We start from the raw sequence: 19,432 nt of genomic DNA on the forward strand, positions 1-19,432 counted from the left end.
AGCTAAAACTTTGTTTTCTATCAAATCTATGTTCAACACAGGTTGCGTCAAGTTGAAAGGCGATCTTGTCCAATACAATAAATAAACAAGTCAACCAATCAACATTCTTGTTTGATAGAAAAGGACAGCAATTGGACAGAGTTGAATATTTTATTTTTGTAAAAATCCGTTAAAACAATTGGAAAGACAACTTTTTAAAAACAAGTCAGAGTATCTGTAATACAATGTATGTTTCTTGTTTCCTATTTGAAGTCAATTACCTTGTTTTGATATCCAAGTTGCAGATCTGGCTCAGACCAATGTTGAAGGGGTCAAAGTCAATGAGAAACTCACCACTGCCTTCAAAGTACACTCACAAAAACTCAGCAAACTCTCAATTTCTCTCATATACTTTCATATACTCTCCTTAGTCTCAGTTTGACTGTCTTGTAGTACTTATCAAGCCCATACATCTTCACTCCCATACTGTCTATTAAAATAAATTAAACTTCAATAAGCCCATCAAATCAGTAAGGAGGGGGCTACACAAGCTGGAAAACCAGGCCCCCTGGCTGATACTGCAACCAAGCTCCCTAGATCTATATCGGCTGGTGAAATCAGAGGATAGACTCATTGGAATTCATGGAATGGAATGAAGAATGGTATCAAACACATGTGTCCAATGAGCCCGTTCTCCACCAGCCTCCACTGATATCCACTGATGGTTTACCCAACACTGTGCTTAAGACAGGGATTTTCAATTCAATATCAATCGCTGAGTCATAACAGTGATGTAATGCTGATAATACAATATGTGGGCTAGTAAATACAATGGAAAACAGTGAGGGAGGAAGGTTTAAGTCAAGTTAAGGTTGACTTTTAAATAGAGATCGAGAACACAGAAGCAAAAAAATAATCGATCACAGCAACTGCGAAACCCTCCCCCCCCAACTCAAGATCGGGGTTTAGGTTTGTCTGCAAGATCAACGTATTCCATGCACAGCTTCTCCTTCCGCCTCGTAAGGCCCGTCGAACGCATCATATCATCATCAACAATAACAACAACCCCTCTCACAGTCCAAACAAAAGTCCAGTTATCAAGCATCCAGCTCCATCATAAGATCCAGCCCAGCCAAGCCTAGGGATGGGGGTGGGAGGACCAGAGAGAGAGAAAGAAAGAGAGATGGTGTAGCCAGGGTAGGGCCTTAGTTGGCTTTGGCGCGAAGCTGTGCCCTCTTGCCCGTGACGGCCTGGAAGCCGGTCTTGATGCTGGCGACGGAGCAGCGGGAGTGGCAGGTCTCACACTGCAGGAAGTAGAGACGCGTGTCCTTCTGCAGGATGGTGTCAGGGGAACGGCAGGTGTGACACGTCACGTACTCCTCTGGAAGAGTGGAGAAAGACACACAGAAGAAGATGGCTTTATTTGCCGTTGTCCTCTGTGGGACAGAACCACATTAGGCCAAAGTGAGGCTCATACTGTGTACTGTATATACCAGGGGAGGCAGAAATCAGAGGACGGGCTCATTGTAATGCATATAATGTACTGAGGAAGGGTATCAAACACGTCCTCACGTCCTCCGATTTCTACCTCCACCAGCCTCCCCTGACACACACACTGGCAGCAACACAGAACTGTGCCATTCCCACTTACTGATATATCTTCTCAAGACATTTTCAATCTGTTTCTGTTGGAATCTTCCTTTGATCACCAGCTGGTTATTTCCGTCTATGGAGCCACTGCAAAGGGGAGAGATGTACATAATCTATATTCATGGAGAACAGGTCTCACTTTATATTGAAAGCGTAATTTAGGGATATCATCTGCCATAATGTTTGCCATATTTACCTTGTCCCCAGCTCAGCCAATAAGAATGCCAGAAGATGTTTCGGCTGACGATGCAACCTATAAAAAACAGAAAATTAGGGTTAGTAAAAGCACAGTTCGGTTTGTTTTAATCTTCTTATAGTGTAGCTCTCCAGAGAGACTTAATATAAAAGGCTAGTATCCCAGACACAGATTAAGCCTTAAATCCTGAACTAAATCTCACTTTCACTACTAGTCTAGGTTTCATCTGTCCATAACATTGGTCCATAAAATAATAGGATGTGGTGTGCATATCTGTCTGAGGAAGGAGACTCACAGTTTGCAGATGTCAGTGAAGTTGACGAATGAGGTCTTCTTGGTGCCGACTCGGACCACCTGGGGAGGCTTCATGACGAACTTCCTCTTCTCGCCGGCCACCATGTCAGGGTTCTTCTCCCTCATGATGTTGAAGACTCGGTTCAGCAGCTGAGAGGAAGACCGCAGCACATATGAACACCAAGGGTAGTTTTTTTCACAACACCTACAGATTAGAAATCATCCTGTATTGCCTTAAATGTTTTTACTTCCATGAGATTGATTTCATTCAAGGCAACACATTTTTTTCATGTTAAAACACTGCTATATCTAATGAGAGAAATGGGAAACAACAGGTTACCAGCCTACCTCGTTGTATGTGTAGTCTCTCTCTGCTCCCGTCCACGACCTACCTCATCATACGAGTAGTCTCTCTCAGTTCCTGCCCAAGCCGGGCCAGACGAGGAGCTGAAGGAGATACCATCGTTGTTCTTCCCCTCCTCGTCCTCCAAAGCTGAAAACACAACACCAACCGCCATCTTGTCATGAATGATGCCATTGTGCCCTACGATGACCAGTAGTCAGCCATTGTAAGGTAAGTCCCTGGCAGGTTCCGGAATGCTGATGTCTTGCCACGTGTTTGATACCATTCCTCATTCCGTTCCATGCATTACACTGGTCTATACATTCCCAAAATCATCATCATCGGCAGCATTCAAATACTACCACTGTGACCTTATTCAGTGTAACCAACATCACTGAATAAGGTCAAAGGTAATCCGATCCGTCCCTACCATCATCCTTCTCCATGATCTCTCCTTCCTCAAAGTCCTTCTTAGGCTTCTTCTTCTTTCCTTGCAGCAACATATCCAGTTCTTCATCTTCCACTACCTCCGTCTGCTCTCCTTCAATCTTCAGCTCCTGTTTTTTTAAGAGAGAGAGATAAAGTTTAGATGGGTGGGGTTGGAGGGAAACACCAAATACCAAAACCTATCCGTGTTATATTTCATCTATGTATTACCCTTTGTCATCTACGGAGGTTATTGCAAACACATTATCCTTCTCAGTAATGTACACATGAAGTGTACTGTACTTCCTCCAAGCTCAGGGAGCAGTTCCTCCTCTGTGTCATTCAGCCTCAGAATGCTTTCTAATGTTGACCCTCTACTGAACACAGTGGGGGCTGGTGGGGGAAGAAACACACGTGTTTGATACCATTCCTCATTCCATTCCACATGCATTACAATGAGCCCATCGTCAGATTTCTCCCTCCACTAGCCTCCACTGGTGCAAAGGCACAGTCAAAGTCCAGCATGAATTGACAAGAGAGTGACAATCAGATCTTACAGTGTAATGAAAGTGTGATTTATTCTAGAACTAGGATCATCTGTGTCCAGGAGGTTTAATGTGTGTCATGGAAACATCTCTGAATGTATGATTCGACTCTGGACAATAGCTGACCTTCATCCCTTCCTCAACATCGTTATCAAACACTTTCTTCGGCTTCTTCTTCTTTTTCTTGGTGTTGAAGAAGTTTAGGTCGTCGAGATCGTCTGATGGCTCTAGAGAATCAAAGGACATCTTGGATTAATGACAAAAGACTAATGTTTCAAAGACTCATTTGGCTGTATGACACAGTGGAGGCTGGTGAAGGTCTAAATCGTAGGACGGGCTCATTGTAATGAGGAATGGTATCAAACGTGTGTTTGATACCATTTCTCATTCCATTGCATGCAATGAGCCCACCCTCCAATTTCTACCTCCACCAGCCTCTCCTGGTATGACACACCATAGCACAACTTATAGGTCTTACAGGGTGGGACTGACCTTATTGACATATTGAGATTAAATCAGATTGCTCTTTACAATCATTCAGGTGAAGGGTTTTTATGTGGAAAGTGGGTGGGACAAATTTCACAAAGCAAACACAATAACCACAACTGAAATGTCCATGCAATTGCATCAGACTGCAATTACAATAATTTCAACTGAACAATCTCAAAGAACTAGAAAGCAGTATTTTGCCCTAAATTCCCAACCACCTGTGCTTCTAGGCACTTCTGTAGATCTGAGAGGATTGGGTAGGTGTAAGCAAGCAATATGGTCAAACTTACACCGGTCCTGTCAGAGGGCAAGATAGAGCTACTACTACCATGGTACTTACTGTACTCTTCTCAGATCCACACAAGCACCTAGGGGGGTAAGGGCTTTGGGCTAGGGGGTAAGGGCTTTGGGCTAGGGGCTGGTTTGGGGTTCAGGGGTGAACTGGTTGCATCTCAACCGACTACAGTGGCTTCCTCCCCTTATTTCCTCCACTTTATCTGCTGTGATCTAAAAAGTTAGCACCTGTGGAAGCCCACATCTCTTTTCACCAGCCTCGTACTATCAGATCAGAAACTGAAATTGAAATTGGAGGACGATTTCATTGTAATGAGGCATCAAACACACATATTTGATACCATTACTCATTCTGTTCCATGCATTACAATGAACCCGTCCTCCGATTTCTACCTCCACCAGCCTCTACTGTATCAGATCTGTGCAGATGAAGGAAAGGAGAGGAATCCATTGTGGACTATTGAGTTCCAACCATGGTCCTTGCCATGTGTCCTCTTACCCTTCCTCCTCCCCTCATCCTCCTCAAAGTCCACATCTCTGTCCTCTCCTCCTTCAGGCTCCACCTCCTTGGCCTCCACCTGCTGTGTGTCATCCCCCGCTCCATCTCCTCCTCCTCCTCCTTCCTCCTCCAACATGAAAGGCTTCTTCTTCTTCTTCTTCTTCTTGGTCATGTTGGGGTCAAAGATCATCTGATGGGATATAGGAAGACAGGTATGGTTAAGACGTGGTTAGAAAAGCATCGGCAGTAGTAGACTGCTTGATTTTGATGATTGATGATGATGATGATAAGGACATCGGCTCCATTTCGCAGACAGTTACAGAATGTCTGTTCTTGGTAAACAAGACGCAGCTGAGATTAGACCCAACAAAAACAATGTTTCCACAAACGCATTTTAGCTAGGACGTGTTTCACAATTCAACAAAGAAATACCTGTCACTAGAATAGATGACAGATGACAATGCATGAGCTAGACAATGAGAAAAGCAGTTGTGACAGCTGACAGTTTGCCACTACACTTGACATATTGATGAATCACATGCTATATATCAACATGTCCTAATTGTAAGTTAAATTACAAGTGTGTTTAATACTGTTGTTTGTTTCCGTGATTAGATTATTCCCCTATATTGCCGAGTTCGCAATCGTGAGCAAGCCAGCGAGCAATGCCAGAGGCAGGGAGCTGACAGTGAAACCGTATCGACTGCGAGGCCCAAAGTCACTCCACAACGATCGCTCCTACTTACCTCCCTTTCCCCGAACAACTCTGACATGTCAAGTGTACATACACGAGAATTATATGAAATAACTTACCTCGTCTCCTGACATGTTTGTGGATAGAAAAATATCCGATGTAGAAAGTTGTATATCTATCGATCAGTCTCGCTATGCTGAAATGTCTTGCATCAGCGATAAATTGACAATGCGCAAGCGTGGACCAGCTCCCTATGTAAAGTGTGCGACTTTGCTGTTTTTAGGGGCGCATTCAAAAGCACAATAGCTTCAACGCGCTTCTAAAATGCTCCAAACTGTTATACACATTACGCAATATTGACACACCCATGAAACATAATTAGTGACAAAGGTGGATAATGAGGAGAGTGACATGCGAGGAGGGTTCAGCCCATATTATATTAATTGAACTTAATTTGTCACCTGAAATGGGACTCTATGCTTCTTCTGTGTCTATTTCTTATGTCATGTAGGCCCTGAATGAAATGTGCTCGTCTCTGTGTGTGGCCAGAGAAGGATATTACATTACAGTCTTTGGTATGGCTAATGCTGTAGTGTAGGCTACTGTCTTAAGGCTATTCTATTACCTAAGGTCCTCCTTGGATCTTGCTGCAGTTATCAATGACCTAATCAACAACTGCCTCTGCAAGACGTTACAGGGTCACTGTCTACAATGGCTGTTATTTCCTGCATGATTTTCTAATTTTTTTTATTTATGGCATTTAGCAGACACCTTTATCCAAAGCGACTTACAAGTACATTTTCATGCATGATCATGAATTAATGTTGTACTTAAAATGACATTTCAGAGACACACCGTTGAAATGGTCTTCAAGGTAATAAAATACCACTTTCCTTCTTTAATGAGGTTTGAAATCCACAGATAATGTTTTATTTTCATTCTTTTTTACATGGAGCCTCAAACAAGAAAAACAACCTCCACCACAGCAAAAGATTCAAAATCTTTAATGATTTCTCCAAATAATATTCTGGATAAACAAAACATAGAAGTGCAAAACATGCCTGTATTACATATTTCTTTTCTATGTAAAAGAATGTCCATCGTGTTGTGAAAACTAAAAGTAATCCTCAAAACCAAAACCAAAATGTTGAGACTGGATCTTCTAATCTAAATCATTACAAACCATCATCATTCATTTTAAGCCGTTAACATGGTGAAAGTTATCTCCAGCAGGACCTTGTCCAGCTCCTCTTGTTCCAGCTCGCACACCTGTGCCTGGAGCTCATCCTGAGATAGGAGGACAAACAGAACATCAGCTCTCTGTGACACCAGTTACAGTGGTGTTTCATCTTATCTGCAAAAGGTTGTGCTGGGTCCAGGTGTTTGTTCCAACCAAAACAGATAACAGTTAACAGTTAATATAGTCTTAAACCAGGTCTTTGATTAGTTGATTAATTGAATAATCAGGTTTGTAACTGTGGAACAAACACCTAGACCCACAGCTGCCCTTTGCAGATAACATCAGACACTATTGAGGCAAGCAATCAAACTGAAAACAATGAACGTGGCACTGCCAAATGAAGAACCATGGCAAGTCCAGTGACAGATAAATGACAGATATTTTAGTTCAGTGATAAGGCAGGAACAACCCACCTCATCATCTCTTCTAAGCCGTCAGATTTCAAGGTGGCATCAGCCTGCTCAGTGATGTCGTCCATCAAGTCATCTGTCGTTGACGTCCCTGAAACACACAGATATAATAGTGATAACTAGTAACTTTTCCCCCACACACACATTAGGGTTTTCTTTAATGACAGCCCCCAGACCTGGGGCAAGCTAGAGCATTTCTTTTAAAATAACCTGCTTGAGGTGCGCTTGATCTAGCTTGACTGGTGCAATGAGTCCCAAATATAGTCTGGGTAAGCAATATCTAGCACACCGAGGGGAAAAAAAGGAAAAATAAAATAAATACTAGGCCTATTTCAACCCAGGTTTGCCTACAATAACATGAAAATATAGGTTTTACTCACATTCAAAGTAGTCACAAGAGCAGGACAAAGTTATTTAATCAAGACGGTGATCATGACACATTTGTTTGTGTCATCGTCTTGATTAAATAACATTCCTCCAGAGAGCAGAGAGCACTTACACATTTAAATGGGCAGACTTCAAGGCCTTGGCAGCAAAGCCCATGATCTTGAGCACTTCAGTGTTGGTGTTGCTGTTCTCCAGGGCATCTCACTCGACCTCGATGGTGGACAGGGAGCCATCAATCTGGGCAAGCTGCTTCTCTATACGCTTCTTCTTTTTCAAAGCTTGCAGGGCCGCTGTGGGTGGAGAATGAAAGGGGGAAGAAGGGAGGAGAGGAGGAGGAAGAAGAGAAGGGGAGGCAGAGTTTATGATTGAAACAGTCATATGATGAACATTCGGTAAAGAACACAACTATAATGGGGCCCTTCTCACTGCTCTCAGCAGCAAAACACTAATCATTCACCATAAGGTGTTGATCTCTGTCATACCAATACACATTGGATCTCTTATGAATATGAGATCCAAAACTACAAACCAAACTGATCGCCCCCTCTCTAATATCATGGATAATCAATGTCAATCGATCGAGTATATGATTGTAGCCACATGAAGTTCCCCGAAATACACATGTACGGCGGGTATGAAGTTAAATGGCCAAACTCACCTCGTTTGTTCTAAATGGCGTTTTCTCTTTGCAGTATGGTCAATCTCCTCCGTCGCTCGGAGATTCTGGATCGCTGCTTGTTCACTCGGCGGTTCTTTCTTTCCTTTCCCGAACAGCTTTCCGGACGACATTCTAAGATACAATTTGAAATTAAGTCCTTTTAAATCTTTGAAAGCTAGCTACAGGCTGTCACTCTTCGCCATGAGCCGGCCTGATTATTATTTCATTTACTTCCTGGATAAGGCCGTATGACGTACTATTATTCCCTGGAGTGGGCGTTGTTCCATTATTCCCTACTGCCATCTACTGGACAGACAACGCAGCAGCACACAAAGTCTGTAGAGTGAATCACAGTAAACCCTGTCAAAAATACAGTCAGACAACTTAATTACTGACAGAACATACGGAATAACCACCCTATGTTGTTTTAGCAAATAACCCCAGAGCGTAATCAATTCCATAAACTGGACCATTGAGAGCCTTTACAATAATTGACATCATTTCATGCCTCAACAGCACCCTCTATCTATGCCACTTCACAATGAAAATTAACTCTCTTGAAACCAAAACCTCGCAACGTAAACAACTTCTAAATTCTCAAACAGCCAGCTCAGATAAGAGGTTAGGGGAAAGTGTTGTTTGTTCCGAGTTTCAATACACAACCTGTACACACCCTCACAACAAAAGAAGCAAGCTGTGTGACATCTGACATTCCACACTGGACCTGCCCCTCGAGTGACATCACACAGAGTCCTTCCTTCCTTCATCTAGCCTAGCTTAGCTTCAGCTGTTATTGGCAGTCCAAGTGTTGGTGCATTTGTGATCCTCTCCTTCCTATTCGAGGACGTGTTGTATTCAGGTAGCTTATACAGTACCCGTACTAACAACACAGCCGCGGCACATCGTCCACATCGTTGCACCTGAAAGGCTTTCGAACTTGGGACATGGCCAGACAAGAGCAAGTCCTACAGTTAGAGCCACCACACGAACTGAAATTTAGAGGTAAGGAGGAGAGGGCAGGGCCTGACAGTTCGGTGTGATAGTAGTATTTGACCATAGCGTTTCTAATTAATTGTCATAACAATACAATTGTTGTTGACACGACAGTTCCAAATGATAGAGTTGCGTATGTTGTGTATATTGTATTTCTTCTCCGGTTTCTAGACTGCTTATAAGTCAAGCGACATTGCGCACCGACGTCTTCTGCCAATGCTAGCAGGCTAACAGCTAGCTGTCATTTTCTTTTGAGGCTAGTCAGCGTTAGCCCTAATGAGAGGCAGGCCCGCCCGGGTCATTTCCTCAATCATCCCTACCTATCAGTTACAGTTATCGTGTCACCATCATCGTTATCAAGATCTCACTTGATTTCGTTTCAAAAGAAACGCAAATCGGATTCTGTCAACTATCTTGGAAGACATTACAGCAATGTAATGCAATATTCTAGTACTTTCTGTGAAGTCAGGGCGAGACGGGGGCTTTAACGCCCACCTCACGATGATATGACTGCCGTAGGAGTGTATGCAGAAATCAAGTGAAATCTTTGACAGTTCTGTGCATGATGATCTTGTTGGAATATTGGGGAACCCTGGCAAAGGTCATATAGGGTTACGACTTGTGTTTACCACTTGTTGTGGAATTATTAAACAGTAAGTCCATAGAAATACAATAAAATTGCATTTCTATGGGTAAGATTCATCATTATGTATAATAATACAAAGTAGCCAATAGGCTTAGTTAGTGGTCTATATAGTAAATGTTCTGAGACACTGCATCTCAGTAGCCTAAATGGGGCATCCTCTCCTCCTGCTCAGTCTCCTTCTCTTCATCTGCACTGATCTGAGAAACATGGATAGGTGAGAGTGAGCAAATGTTCATCATGTTGCTTTCACTCATCCTGTTTTTATTTCACCTTTATTTTAGCAGTGAGTCCCATTGAGACCAAGGTCTCTTTTACAAGGGAGCCCTGCATACACACAGTTTACAATAATACATAATACACACACATTACAACATAATAAAACACAAGATACAAGAAAAACAAACACATTTTTCAACAAAGAGGTCCTCAATCAAAACTTTAAACTGCCCTAGTGGCACCAGAGCATTGTTCCAGCAGTGAGGTGCACCACAACTATAAGCGGATTTACCCAATTTGTTGGAGACCCGAGGAACCTCAAGAGTTTATTGAGAACGAATTGATGTTCTTGAATTTCAATAATGAGGTTAGGTAAGTGGGAGTTTATGCAGTAAGGATTTATACACAAAAAGGGAGTAATGAAGAGATCTACAAGACTTTAACAAGGTCCAGCCAACTTTTTGATAAAGTATGCAATGATGAGCATTAAAACTATCAACTGTGATAAAGTGAAGGGTGCTATGGTAGATGGCATCCAAAGGATAAAGAGTAGTGGCTGCTGCACTTCGGTAGATGACATCACCATAATCGAGCACTGGCATGAAGGTTGTCGCTGTCTGCACAATCCGCTGTGAAAGGCAAGATCTATTCCTATAAAAGAAGCCCACCTTAAAGCTCCTCCGTATATTTTCTGAACATCAAGTCTTTGTCAAACCAAATGCCCAGGTATTTATAAGCGGGGACACACTCAATGGGGGCACCACCTAAAGGACATATGTATACATCAGATACATTTTTCTGTGATTTGGTATATAACATATATTTTGTTTTTCCAGCATTAAGCACCAACCCCAACAAATGCTCTCTGCAGGACAGCGAATGCAGACTGCAGCTCAGAAACAGCCTGGTCAATCATGGGGACAATAGCATATACAACAGTGTCATCGGCATATAGATGCAGGTTACAATTATTTACAGATAATCCAATGTTGTTGATGCAAAAAGAACCGGAACAATAATTGATCCTTGTGGAACACCCTTTGTTATGTCCAGAAAACCTGGTTTAACACAGTTAAAGACACAATGCATTCTGTGTGTGTATTCAGTTATGACACACTGCATTCTGTGTGTGTATTAAGTTAAGAGACACTGCATTCTGTCTGTTATTTTCAAACCATCTACATGGAGCCTGATCCAGGCCTATTTCAGACAACCTCTGAATGAGTAAGTAATGGTCGACCATATCGAATGCCTTGGAGAGATCTATAAATAAGGCAGCACAATATTTTTTCTGATCTAGGCAATTTAACACATCATCTAAGACAAGCGTAGCAGCTGAGACTGTGCTATGATCAGGTCTAAAGCCAGATTGGTGCACATTTAGAATAGAATGGGAAGATAAAAAGGTTCTTAGCTGGGAGTTGACCAGGGACACTATTACTTTTGAAAGGCAAGATAGCTTGGATATTGGGCGGTAGTTATCTAGGTCAGAGAGGTCACCACCTTTATGGAAAGGGAGCACATGGGCTGCCTTCCAAACCTTGGGGATAGCACCTGAAAAGTCAGATTAGAAATATGTGTCAATGACTCTGCAATCAGGGGGGCCGAAAGCTGCAATTGGCCTGGATCAAGCAAATCAGCCCCAATGGATTTTTTACGTACATTTTAAGCAGGTCATCTAGTACATCACAAGTAGAAAATTGTTGAAATGAAAACAAACATTCAAAATAATGAACTGATCTCCCATCGAGCCAACTGGGGGCTGGGAGATGGGAGCACAGTCGACCGTCTGACCAGGGTCAGCCAAACTACAATTTCTCTCAAATAAATAAAATGCCTGCCGAGATAAAATGCTGGTTTAAAGGCATTATTTATCTCAATTTGAGCATGACAACGTCTTTCGGTAGGGATGAAGAGGAATTTCCATGCTTCAGGGTGTTAATTGTTTTCCAAAATATTGTAGAATCCTAGATAGCACTTAGGAAGTAGCTTGATTTCGCTTTCTTAATTGATGAGGATCTATTTCTCAGTTGTCTGATAATCAGCCAATCAACTACTGAGTCAGTTTTTCTAGCTTTAGCCCAGGCCTGGTTTCTCAACAAAAGGAGATAAAAAGTTCTATGGAATACCAGATCAGTAGATTCCTACATCAGTGCAAGTCAGGGGAGGCTGGTGGAGGTAGAAATCGGAGGACAGCATCATTGTAATGCATGGAATGGAATGAGGAATGGTATCAAACACGTGCATTACAATAAGCCCGTCCTCCAATTTCTACCCCCACCAGCCTCCCCTGGTGCAGGTGAAGGGAAGGAGACAAGAGAGGAGGAGATCACTTCAGACTATTGAGATGCACCCCTTCTGGATATGAGGCAGATCAGTAAAACTGCTTTCTTTCTATCTCTCTCTCTCTCGTCTATCTCTCCATCCTCACTAGGTCCATTTACAGATGTCGTCACAGCGACCCTAAAGCTCAGCAACCCCACAGATAGAAATGTGTGTTTCAAAGTCAAGACGACCGCGCCTCGCCGATACTGCGTGCGACCCAACAGTGGTGTCATCGACGCAGGGACCTCCATCAACGTATCGGGTCAGTATCATTTCAAGTACAGCCAGCAGCCATACCACCCTGCATCCCTCTGCTGGCTTGTCTGGGAAGCTAAGTAGGGTATGCCTTGATAAATCCTTGGATGGGGGTACCAAAACATTTTGTCAAGTTAAAGCCTTGTTCTAAATTGGATTCAATTTATTTTTTTCCTCATCAATCTACACCCAATACCCCATAATGACAAAGCCAAAACAGGTTTTTAGAAATGTTTGCTAATTTATATAATACTGAATACTTTCTGAATGCACTATAAGGGACCCCAATGCCCCAGGGCAGTGACTGGGGCACTGCCTTGCAGAGGATGCCGTCCTTCGGATGAGACGTTAAACCAAGGTCCCAACTCCAGAGTTAAGTTAGTTAATGCCGGTGTCCTGGCTAAGTAGGGTTAGGGTTAATCCAATCTGGCCCTCATACTATCATGGCCACCTAATCATCCCCTGCTTTCAATTGGCTCATTCATCCCCTCTACTTTCCCCTGCAACTCTTCCCCAGGTTGATGCTGCAAAAGAGAACATTTTCTCAGTCAACTTACCTGGTAAAATAAGGGATACATACAAAATAGAAAGACGATGTGACTTTAGATTGAGCTTGTTGTCAAGGGAAGACATACATGTTGGCCTAGTCACTTGGAATGAAAGGAGAGACTCAAGCACATTGGTGTTCTTGACAAAACGCTGCCATGGTTGAGCCTACTGGATCAAACAACCAATGTTTAGGTCAACAGACCTTTGTCCAGTGGAGGCTGGTGGAGGTAGAAATCGGAGGACGGGGCTCATTGTAATGCATGGAATGGAATGGTAATTTTTGTGTTTTTCCATTACTTATTGCATTCCATGCATTACAATGAGCCCCACCCTCCGATTTCGACCCCCACCAGCCTCCTCTGCCTTTTTCAGGGAAGGTACATGTGTTGTCATCAGGAGGTTGTCGCTCAATACCATAATAATAATAGTCTGTCTGTCTGTCTTGTCCTTCCAGTAATGCTCCAGCCGTTTGACTATGATCCCAATGAGAAGAGTAAACACAAGTTCATGGTGCAGTCCATGCTGGCCCCCTACGACATGACTGACATGGAGGGGGTGGTGAGTGTCTTTATACATACAGTACGTGTCAGTCTACATCAGGGGAGGCTGGCAGAGGTAGAAATTGGAGGGCGGGCTCATTGCAATGCATAGAACGGAATCAAAAACGTGTGTTCAGTGAGCCCGTTCTACCTCCATCAGCCTCCACTGGGTATGTCTCTAGCCTGTCTATAAGTCCCTAGTCTCTCTGACTTGCGCTGCTTCCTTTGGAGCATAACATCCCCATAAGTGGCACAGAAAGGGGGAGTCCATTTTTCATTTTCTCTCTCTCTCTCTCTCTCTCTCTCACAGTGGAAAGAGGCGAAGCCAGAAGACCTGATGGATTCCAAGTTGAGATGTGCATTTGAGATGCCGCTAGAAAATGACAAAACTGTAAGTATATAAGAAGGTAATCAAGAAACTGTCACACTATACCAGCGTGAAGGATCTCACACACACACACACACACACACACACACACACACACACACACCTGCATGCATCTGTCTCACCGTCACACTCCTGACACTGTCACCTTCTCATTTGACACTCTTAGACAATTTGTATAGCACGCACACCTTCATGCATACTATAAGGTGGCCTAAGCACTCGTAAATCAATGGTTCCCTCATCTCCAATATGTTCTTTTCCGAATACCAAATCGACTCCCTAGCCTCCACTCCCTAACCAGGTGGAAGCAACTTACATGTAGAATGAATTCTATCATTTCCACCCAGCGAATGAGGTATTTTACTCGGGTTAAAGGCTATGGGGTTGATTTTGAAATTCGTCAATCAGCTGTGAATCAGCCATTGCTGATGTTTTATCATTTTGTTATCATTGTTTTTTTTAATTTCTCATCCTCATTCGTTGTGTGTGCATCGGCATGTGTCTGTCGTCTCTCTCCTCAGCATGACAGTGAGAGCAACAAAGTTGTCTCCTCTACCCCCATAAAGTCCCAGCTCTCCCCCTCTCTGCCCAAGTCGGCCAGCTCCTCCCTGGACGACGGAGAGGTCAGGAAGATCATGGAGGAGTGCAAACGCCTGCAGATGGAGGTCCAGAGGCTACGGGAAGAAAACAAACAGATCAGGGTGAGAGCCTCACACAAAGGCCCCAGTTTTTACTTTTTTTTTTTTGGTTTGACATGGTTGAATGACTCTCCATTGCATGCTGCATAGTAACGATTGTGAGCTATTTGGCTGCTGTGGCCAGTGTTGGTGGTAGCCCGACTCCAAGTCTGTCTGTGCTGTGGTCGACTCCTACGGCGATACATGTTTGGTGTAGCCGTCATAGGAAATGGTGACACTAAGGTACACACAGTCCTTGAACCAGGCGACTGTTAACACTCTGCCCCAAACAGTGCGTGTTGCTGTGGATCGAATGGTTCTGTCTGATTGGTTTGTTTCCTGTGACTCCTCCCCCTCTCGCCTCCTAGGAGGACGACGGTCTGCGGAAGAGGAAGGTGACGTCGGCAGCGGCCCCACATTCCTCCTCTTCCTCCTCCATGGCGATGAGGGAGGAGGGGCTCAGCACCCGCGCCCTGGCGCTCTGTGTCCTCTTCTTCGTCATCGGAGTCATCATCGGCAAACTGGTCCTGTAGAGAGGCGGACAGACGGACCGCCAGCGACAGACAGCATGCTAGAAGAGGGCCCAACAACAACAACAACATCAACGGCAACAACAACAACAGCGGGATGTGTACTTTAACTTTGGTTTTGTTTTTGATTTTTTTTTTTTTTTTTTTTTTTTGATTTTCTCTTTTTTCTTTTGTGCATAAAGGCAATATCACATGGTTTTATTTGAGTAGTGGAAATTGTTTAACATATAAAAGAGAAAACAAAACGAAGAAGGTAATCAAGTAAGTGAATAATGTAATGTGAGAAGAACAAGTCACAGGTTTGTTTCTCTTGCTTTTTAATCTCTGTATTCTCCTCCGTCCTTCCCTTCTTCCTTCCACCGTCCCAAACTTGCACAGATACCAATCAATGTGTGGGGAAGTGGGGGCGACTATGTACGTTTCTGTAAGTAGGTATCAATGATTTAAGATTACAATGTGTTCCAGTTAGGCCAAGGAAAGGCTCTTCCTCCATCAGTACTAATGTGAATGAGTGAACATGACATGGGCTGCGTTCCCTCAACCACCCTAGCATACTTCGTAGTATGAAGCATTGGCCATGCATTCTAGATTGTGTGCTAGCGAGTGTGGATATTGGAACGAAGCCCCCTATGATGATGTGAATGGTGTTTTAAGTAACTACTGCTTTTCTTTTTAAGGCAAGCCAGTAAAGTGTGTGTGTGTGTGTGCTGATCAATTTTAGCATGAAAAGGGGAGGTAATATGTAAATCCTGTCATCCAACTGATTCCTCTGGTAAAAAAAAAAAGAAGCTGAAAATGTTGCGGGGGGTGGAGGGGGGGGACTTAAAATAGAAAAAAAGAGCCTGTGAATGATCCATGTCCTGTATCGGCAGATTCTATTCTACTCTACTCTCTATCTCTACTCTCTATTCTGTTCTATGGAAAGCAGTCTGTCAGGGGATAATGAGGAATATGCAAAATCCATTGAAGACACAGTATACTAAAGATGCTGATTGGTTTGGTCTCATTCAACGCTGCTGCCCATAGTCATGGAGTACTCTGTTCTAATCTAGAGCGTTGCATCATCAGTCGGTTGCTTTTTTGAGTTTCATGTAGCCACAATTGTTTTGTAATTACAGTATGATATTTTAATGCGTTATATTCAAATCAAGTTTCTACATTTAGTGTGTCTATTCTGAGTCTGCATATAGCATGAACATGACCAGGATTGATTTTAGTTTTGTTTGATTTATTCCTGTGTTATTATATAAACTAGCAAGCAGCAAAAAAAACATTACTGTCTTCTCAAAAGGGACCATTTTGAGACTAGCTATCGGTTGGTGTGTTTTCTTTCTTTGTTTTTTTCGTTTTGTTTTTGGCTTGGTTTGTACTGCTATCAGAATAAGGAACCAACCAACCAAGGTATCTGTGTGTAACGAGATGTCTCTATGTTGCCTGAGGGGGGCCATGGATGTGGCTGGGTGGGCGGCAGGCAGGCAGGCTAGATGGATGGAAGATTGAGCTGTGAACACTACATTACAACTGCATTGGGGCTTCTGATCATCACAAGATGTAACCACAATTAATTGGATACTGTTTTGTATGTACATAAATAAACAAGTAAAATAATTAAAAAATAGCAAATGTGCAAAAATTATTATACGAACAAATGTAGTCAAATGGATGAAAGAAGAAAAAAAAAAAAGAGCAACCATACTGGATGATGTAGCATCATAATGAATTAAAATGCGTAAACCCCCAAACTTTCTTGTGGAAAGTTGTTCATTTGTCTTATTATTATGTTCATTGTATGAATAGGCCCTGTGCTTAGAATCTAGGTGCAGCCTTTGGTTAAATCAGGCCTTTGTTAGCTCTGCAATTGCCACAGTGAGTCTTGAGAATTATTGTTAGGAGGGATTTGTGTGTGTGCCTGTCCACACAATAAGTCTTTTGTGGACCCCTGATTTAGATACGTTTAGAAGGAGTATGTAATTTTTGTAGCAACACCTCACTTTATTTAGCTGCATTCCACAGGGCCAAAGGTTCATCACATTCCTGTGTGCCTGTAAAACAAACCTCTCTGTATTTCAGTCAGAATGAGTTGAGGGGGAAAATAGTGTAATATTGAAAATAATCCTTATACCTTTCACAAACAGGTGATTGTCATTTGAAAGCTGCTATTGCAACATGCTATTGCAGACCATGGTCTTCTGGAAACAGAGCAATATCTGCAATTCTGGGATTAGCATGTGTTCATCACCATCTGGTGGTATAAAGTGGTAGGTCACTATACTGTAGTGTCAGAAGGCTTCCAGGAGAGAGAAGATATGAAAGGTACATTGTCACCTTCGTCGAGTATCAGTGGAGGCTGGTGGAGGTAGAAATTGGACGGGCTCATTGTAATGCATGGAATGAGGAATGGTACCATTCCATTCACTACCCTGATTCCATTCCATGCATTACCAAGAGCACGGTACCATTCTTCATTCCGTTCCATGCGTTACAATGAGCCCATCTTCCGATTCTACCTCCACTAGCCTCCCCTGCAGAGTATAGGAGGCCAACCTCAGAGCTCTCTCTGTGTTCACTTCCCTCAAAATACCACCCCATTATAAGGTGTGTGTGGAGTGGTAGCTTGCCCACTATGGAGAGATAGAGGCAGACAACTGGGAGGTTGTTGGTTCAAATCCCATGCTTGGTTCAGATCCTAGGCTAGGTCCATCTCCTTACCGTTGTGCCCATTAGCTAGGGCCAGTTTGCTGATGATGACGACTATAAAACTATTCCAAGGGGCGCTGCCCTACGGCTGACCCTGTGCTCTTCTCAAACGCGCACGCGTGTTGTCAGTAGGGTTGAGAGCAGAGCAGTGTTTCACCAGTAATGGCAAGCAGTGGCACTCAGAGTTCAATGCCATAGATATTCCATCATATTTAGTTCAAGCAATATATCTTAATATATCTTAATCCTTAATATAGCTTACCTATTGCCTTTGTTGCTCTATCAGAGGACATATATAAAAAACACTTTAAAAACACTACTAAATCAACCCATAGCTCCTACTCCTGGTCTATATAGGCAATAGTCTAAAGTGGCCTCCTCTCCTCCCCTCTCTATCTGCACACACAGGGATAGGCACAAACCAAAGGACAGATGTTGATTGTGAATTGGCCTTCACCAGCCGAAATGCAGTTGAGGGAGATGAGACAAGTAGAGGAAACTACTTCAGACTATTGAGCCCCAATTCCTTAGTGAAGATATGAAAGGAGGTGTAACTAATATGATCAACAGTTCACCCCACCAACCCCAGAACAAAGTGCCTGTGGACCTACTACCATACTGTTTAGACCTTAAATCCTGCATGTGAAGACTAGATCAAGTGAAAACATCAGTTGAGTTCCAGGTCACCTACATTGTAGTCTGGCTGTGCAGCATAGCAGATCACCATCATCATCAAGCTTTGTGAAGCTCTGGTGCAGCCTGACTGCAACGTAGCTGACCTGGAACCCAATCATACAGTGGCTAAAGACAGAGCAGTAATGTACAGTAATGCCTGAAGAAACTCTGACTGGCGGGCTGGCCTGTGCAGCAGGGTGCAACGTGAGGCTGGTGAAGGTAGAAATCAGAGGAGGACAGGCTCATTGTAATGCATATGTTTGATACCATTCCTCATTCCATTCATTACAATGAGCCTGTCCTCTGATTTCTACCCCCACCAGCACCTGAACATTACAGAATCTTTACATAGTAATGTGCTGTGAACCGCAGGCCTGCTATGTGTGTGTCATGCAGAATAGGTGGCCTGAGCGGTACTGGGCTGGCCTGATTTCACATCAGTAACAGTACTGGTACTGTATGGTAAGAACAATATAACAAGGGAGGCTGGTGGAGGTGAGAAATCGGAAGACAGGCTTATTGTCATGCATGGAATGGAATGAGGAATGGTATCAAACACGTGTGTCCTCCGATTTAATAATAATAATAATAATATTATATAATAATATCCGAACCAGCACTGGGTCGGCCCTGTGGCACAAGAAGCCCCTTGGTCTTGTTTGTGTGTAAGGACGGACCTGTTGCTGTCTGTCTGCACCAAAAACCTTTATTTCTCACGGCTCCTCTTGTGAAAGTCAGGAGCCATCGCTGATGTACACAGTCAATGAAAACTAGGGCACTCAAGTGCAACACTGTACAGTCTGCTGTGGCACGCTAGGAAGGACCCCAAAACAAATAG

The 19,432-nt window shown here is 43.2% G+C and overlaps 2 protein-coding genes and 1 long non-coding RNA gene across 4 annotated transcripts; 1 reads left to right on the forward strand and 2 right to left on the reverse strand.

Annotated features, from left to right (window-relative positions):
* Positions 1–136: 136 nt before the first annotated feature.
* Positions 137–5,636, reverse strand: LOC310808567 (eukaryotic translation initiation factor 2 subunit 2-like). The gene is made up of 9 exons (XM_083675539.1): positions 5,529–5,636; positions 4,716–4,905; positions 3,560–3,660; positions 2,893–3,019; positions 2,512–2,612; positions 2,121–2,269; positions 1,826–1,882; positions 1,631–1,716; positions 137–1,360 (listed from the first exon to the last, which is right to left on the reverse strand). The coding sequence occupies exons 1-9, from the start codon at positions 5,541–5,543 to the stop codon at positions 1,185–1,187; spliced, it is 1,002 nt and encodes a 333-aa protein (XP_083531665.1). The 5' UTR covers positions 5,544–5,636; the 3' UTR covers positions 137–1,184.
* A 682-nt stretch (positions 5,637–6,318) lies between these two features.
* On the reverse strand, positions 6,319–8,648 carry LOC310808573. 2 transcript variants are annotated; one of them, XR_014554365.1, is made up of 5 exons: positions 8,362–8,648; positions 8,105–8,236; positions 7,559–7,736; positions 7,063–7,150; positions 6,319–6,696 (listed from the first exon to the last, which is right to left on the reverse strand). It is a non-coding gene; the product is annotated as an uncharacterized lncRNA (long non-coding RNA). The 2 variants fall into 2 exon arrangements; XR_014554366.1 differs by lacking the exon at positions 8,362–8,648 and having other exon boundaries at positions 8,105–8,333.
* Positions 8,649–8,904: 256 nt separating this feature from the next.
* On the forward strand, positions 8,905–15,893 carry LOC310808568 (vesicle-associated membrane protein-associated protein B-like). The gene is made up of 6 exons (XM_083675540.1): positions 8,905–9,106; positions 12,394–12,546; positions 13,543–13,646; positions 13,938–14,018; positions 14,537–14,716; positions 15,061–15,893. Exons 1-6 carry the CDS (start codon positions 9,049–9,051, stop codon positions 15,223–15,225), a joined length of 741 nt encoding a protein of 246 aa, XP_083531666.1. The 5' UTR covers positions 8,905–9,048; the 3' UTR covers positions 15,226–15,893.
* Positions 15,894–19,432: the final 3,539 nt, after the last annotated feature.

Source organism: Argentina silus, assembly GCF_951799395.1.
Source record: "Argentina silus genome assembly, chromosome: 8".
Lineage (NCBI taxonomy): Eukaryota > Metazoa > Chordata > Actinopteri > Argentiniformes > Argentinidae > Argentina > Argentina silus.

Bases quoted from the DNA above. Each gene is read 5' to 3' on its own strand.
- LOC310808568 (XM_083675540.1), top strand. From the start codon at position 9,049: ATGGCCAGACAAGAGCAAGTCCTACAGTTAGAGCCACCACACGAACTG. The intron at 13,647-13,937 runs GTGAGTGTCTTT...TCTCTCTCACAG, and splicing joins TGACTGACATGGAGGGGGTG to TGGAAAGAGGCGAAGCCAGA. The intron at 14,717-15,060 runs GTGAGAGCCTCA...CTCGCCTCCTAG, and splicing joins AAGAAAACAAACAGATCAGG to GAGGACGACGGTCTGCGGAA.
- LOC310808567 (XM_083675539.1), bottom strand. The intron at 3,661-4,715 runs GTAAGAGGACAC...TTGATTCTCTAG, and splicing joins GGATGAGGGGAGGAGGAAGG to AGCCATCAGACGATCTCGAC. The intron at 3,020-3,559 runs GTCAGCTATTGT...TTAAAAAAACAG, and splicing joins ATGTTGAGGAAGGGATGAAG to GAGCTGAAGATTGAAGGAGA.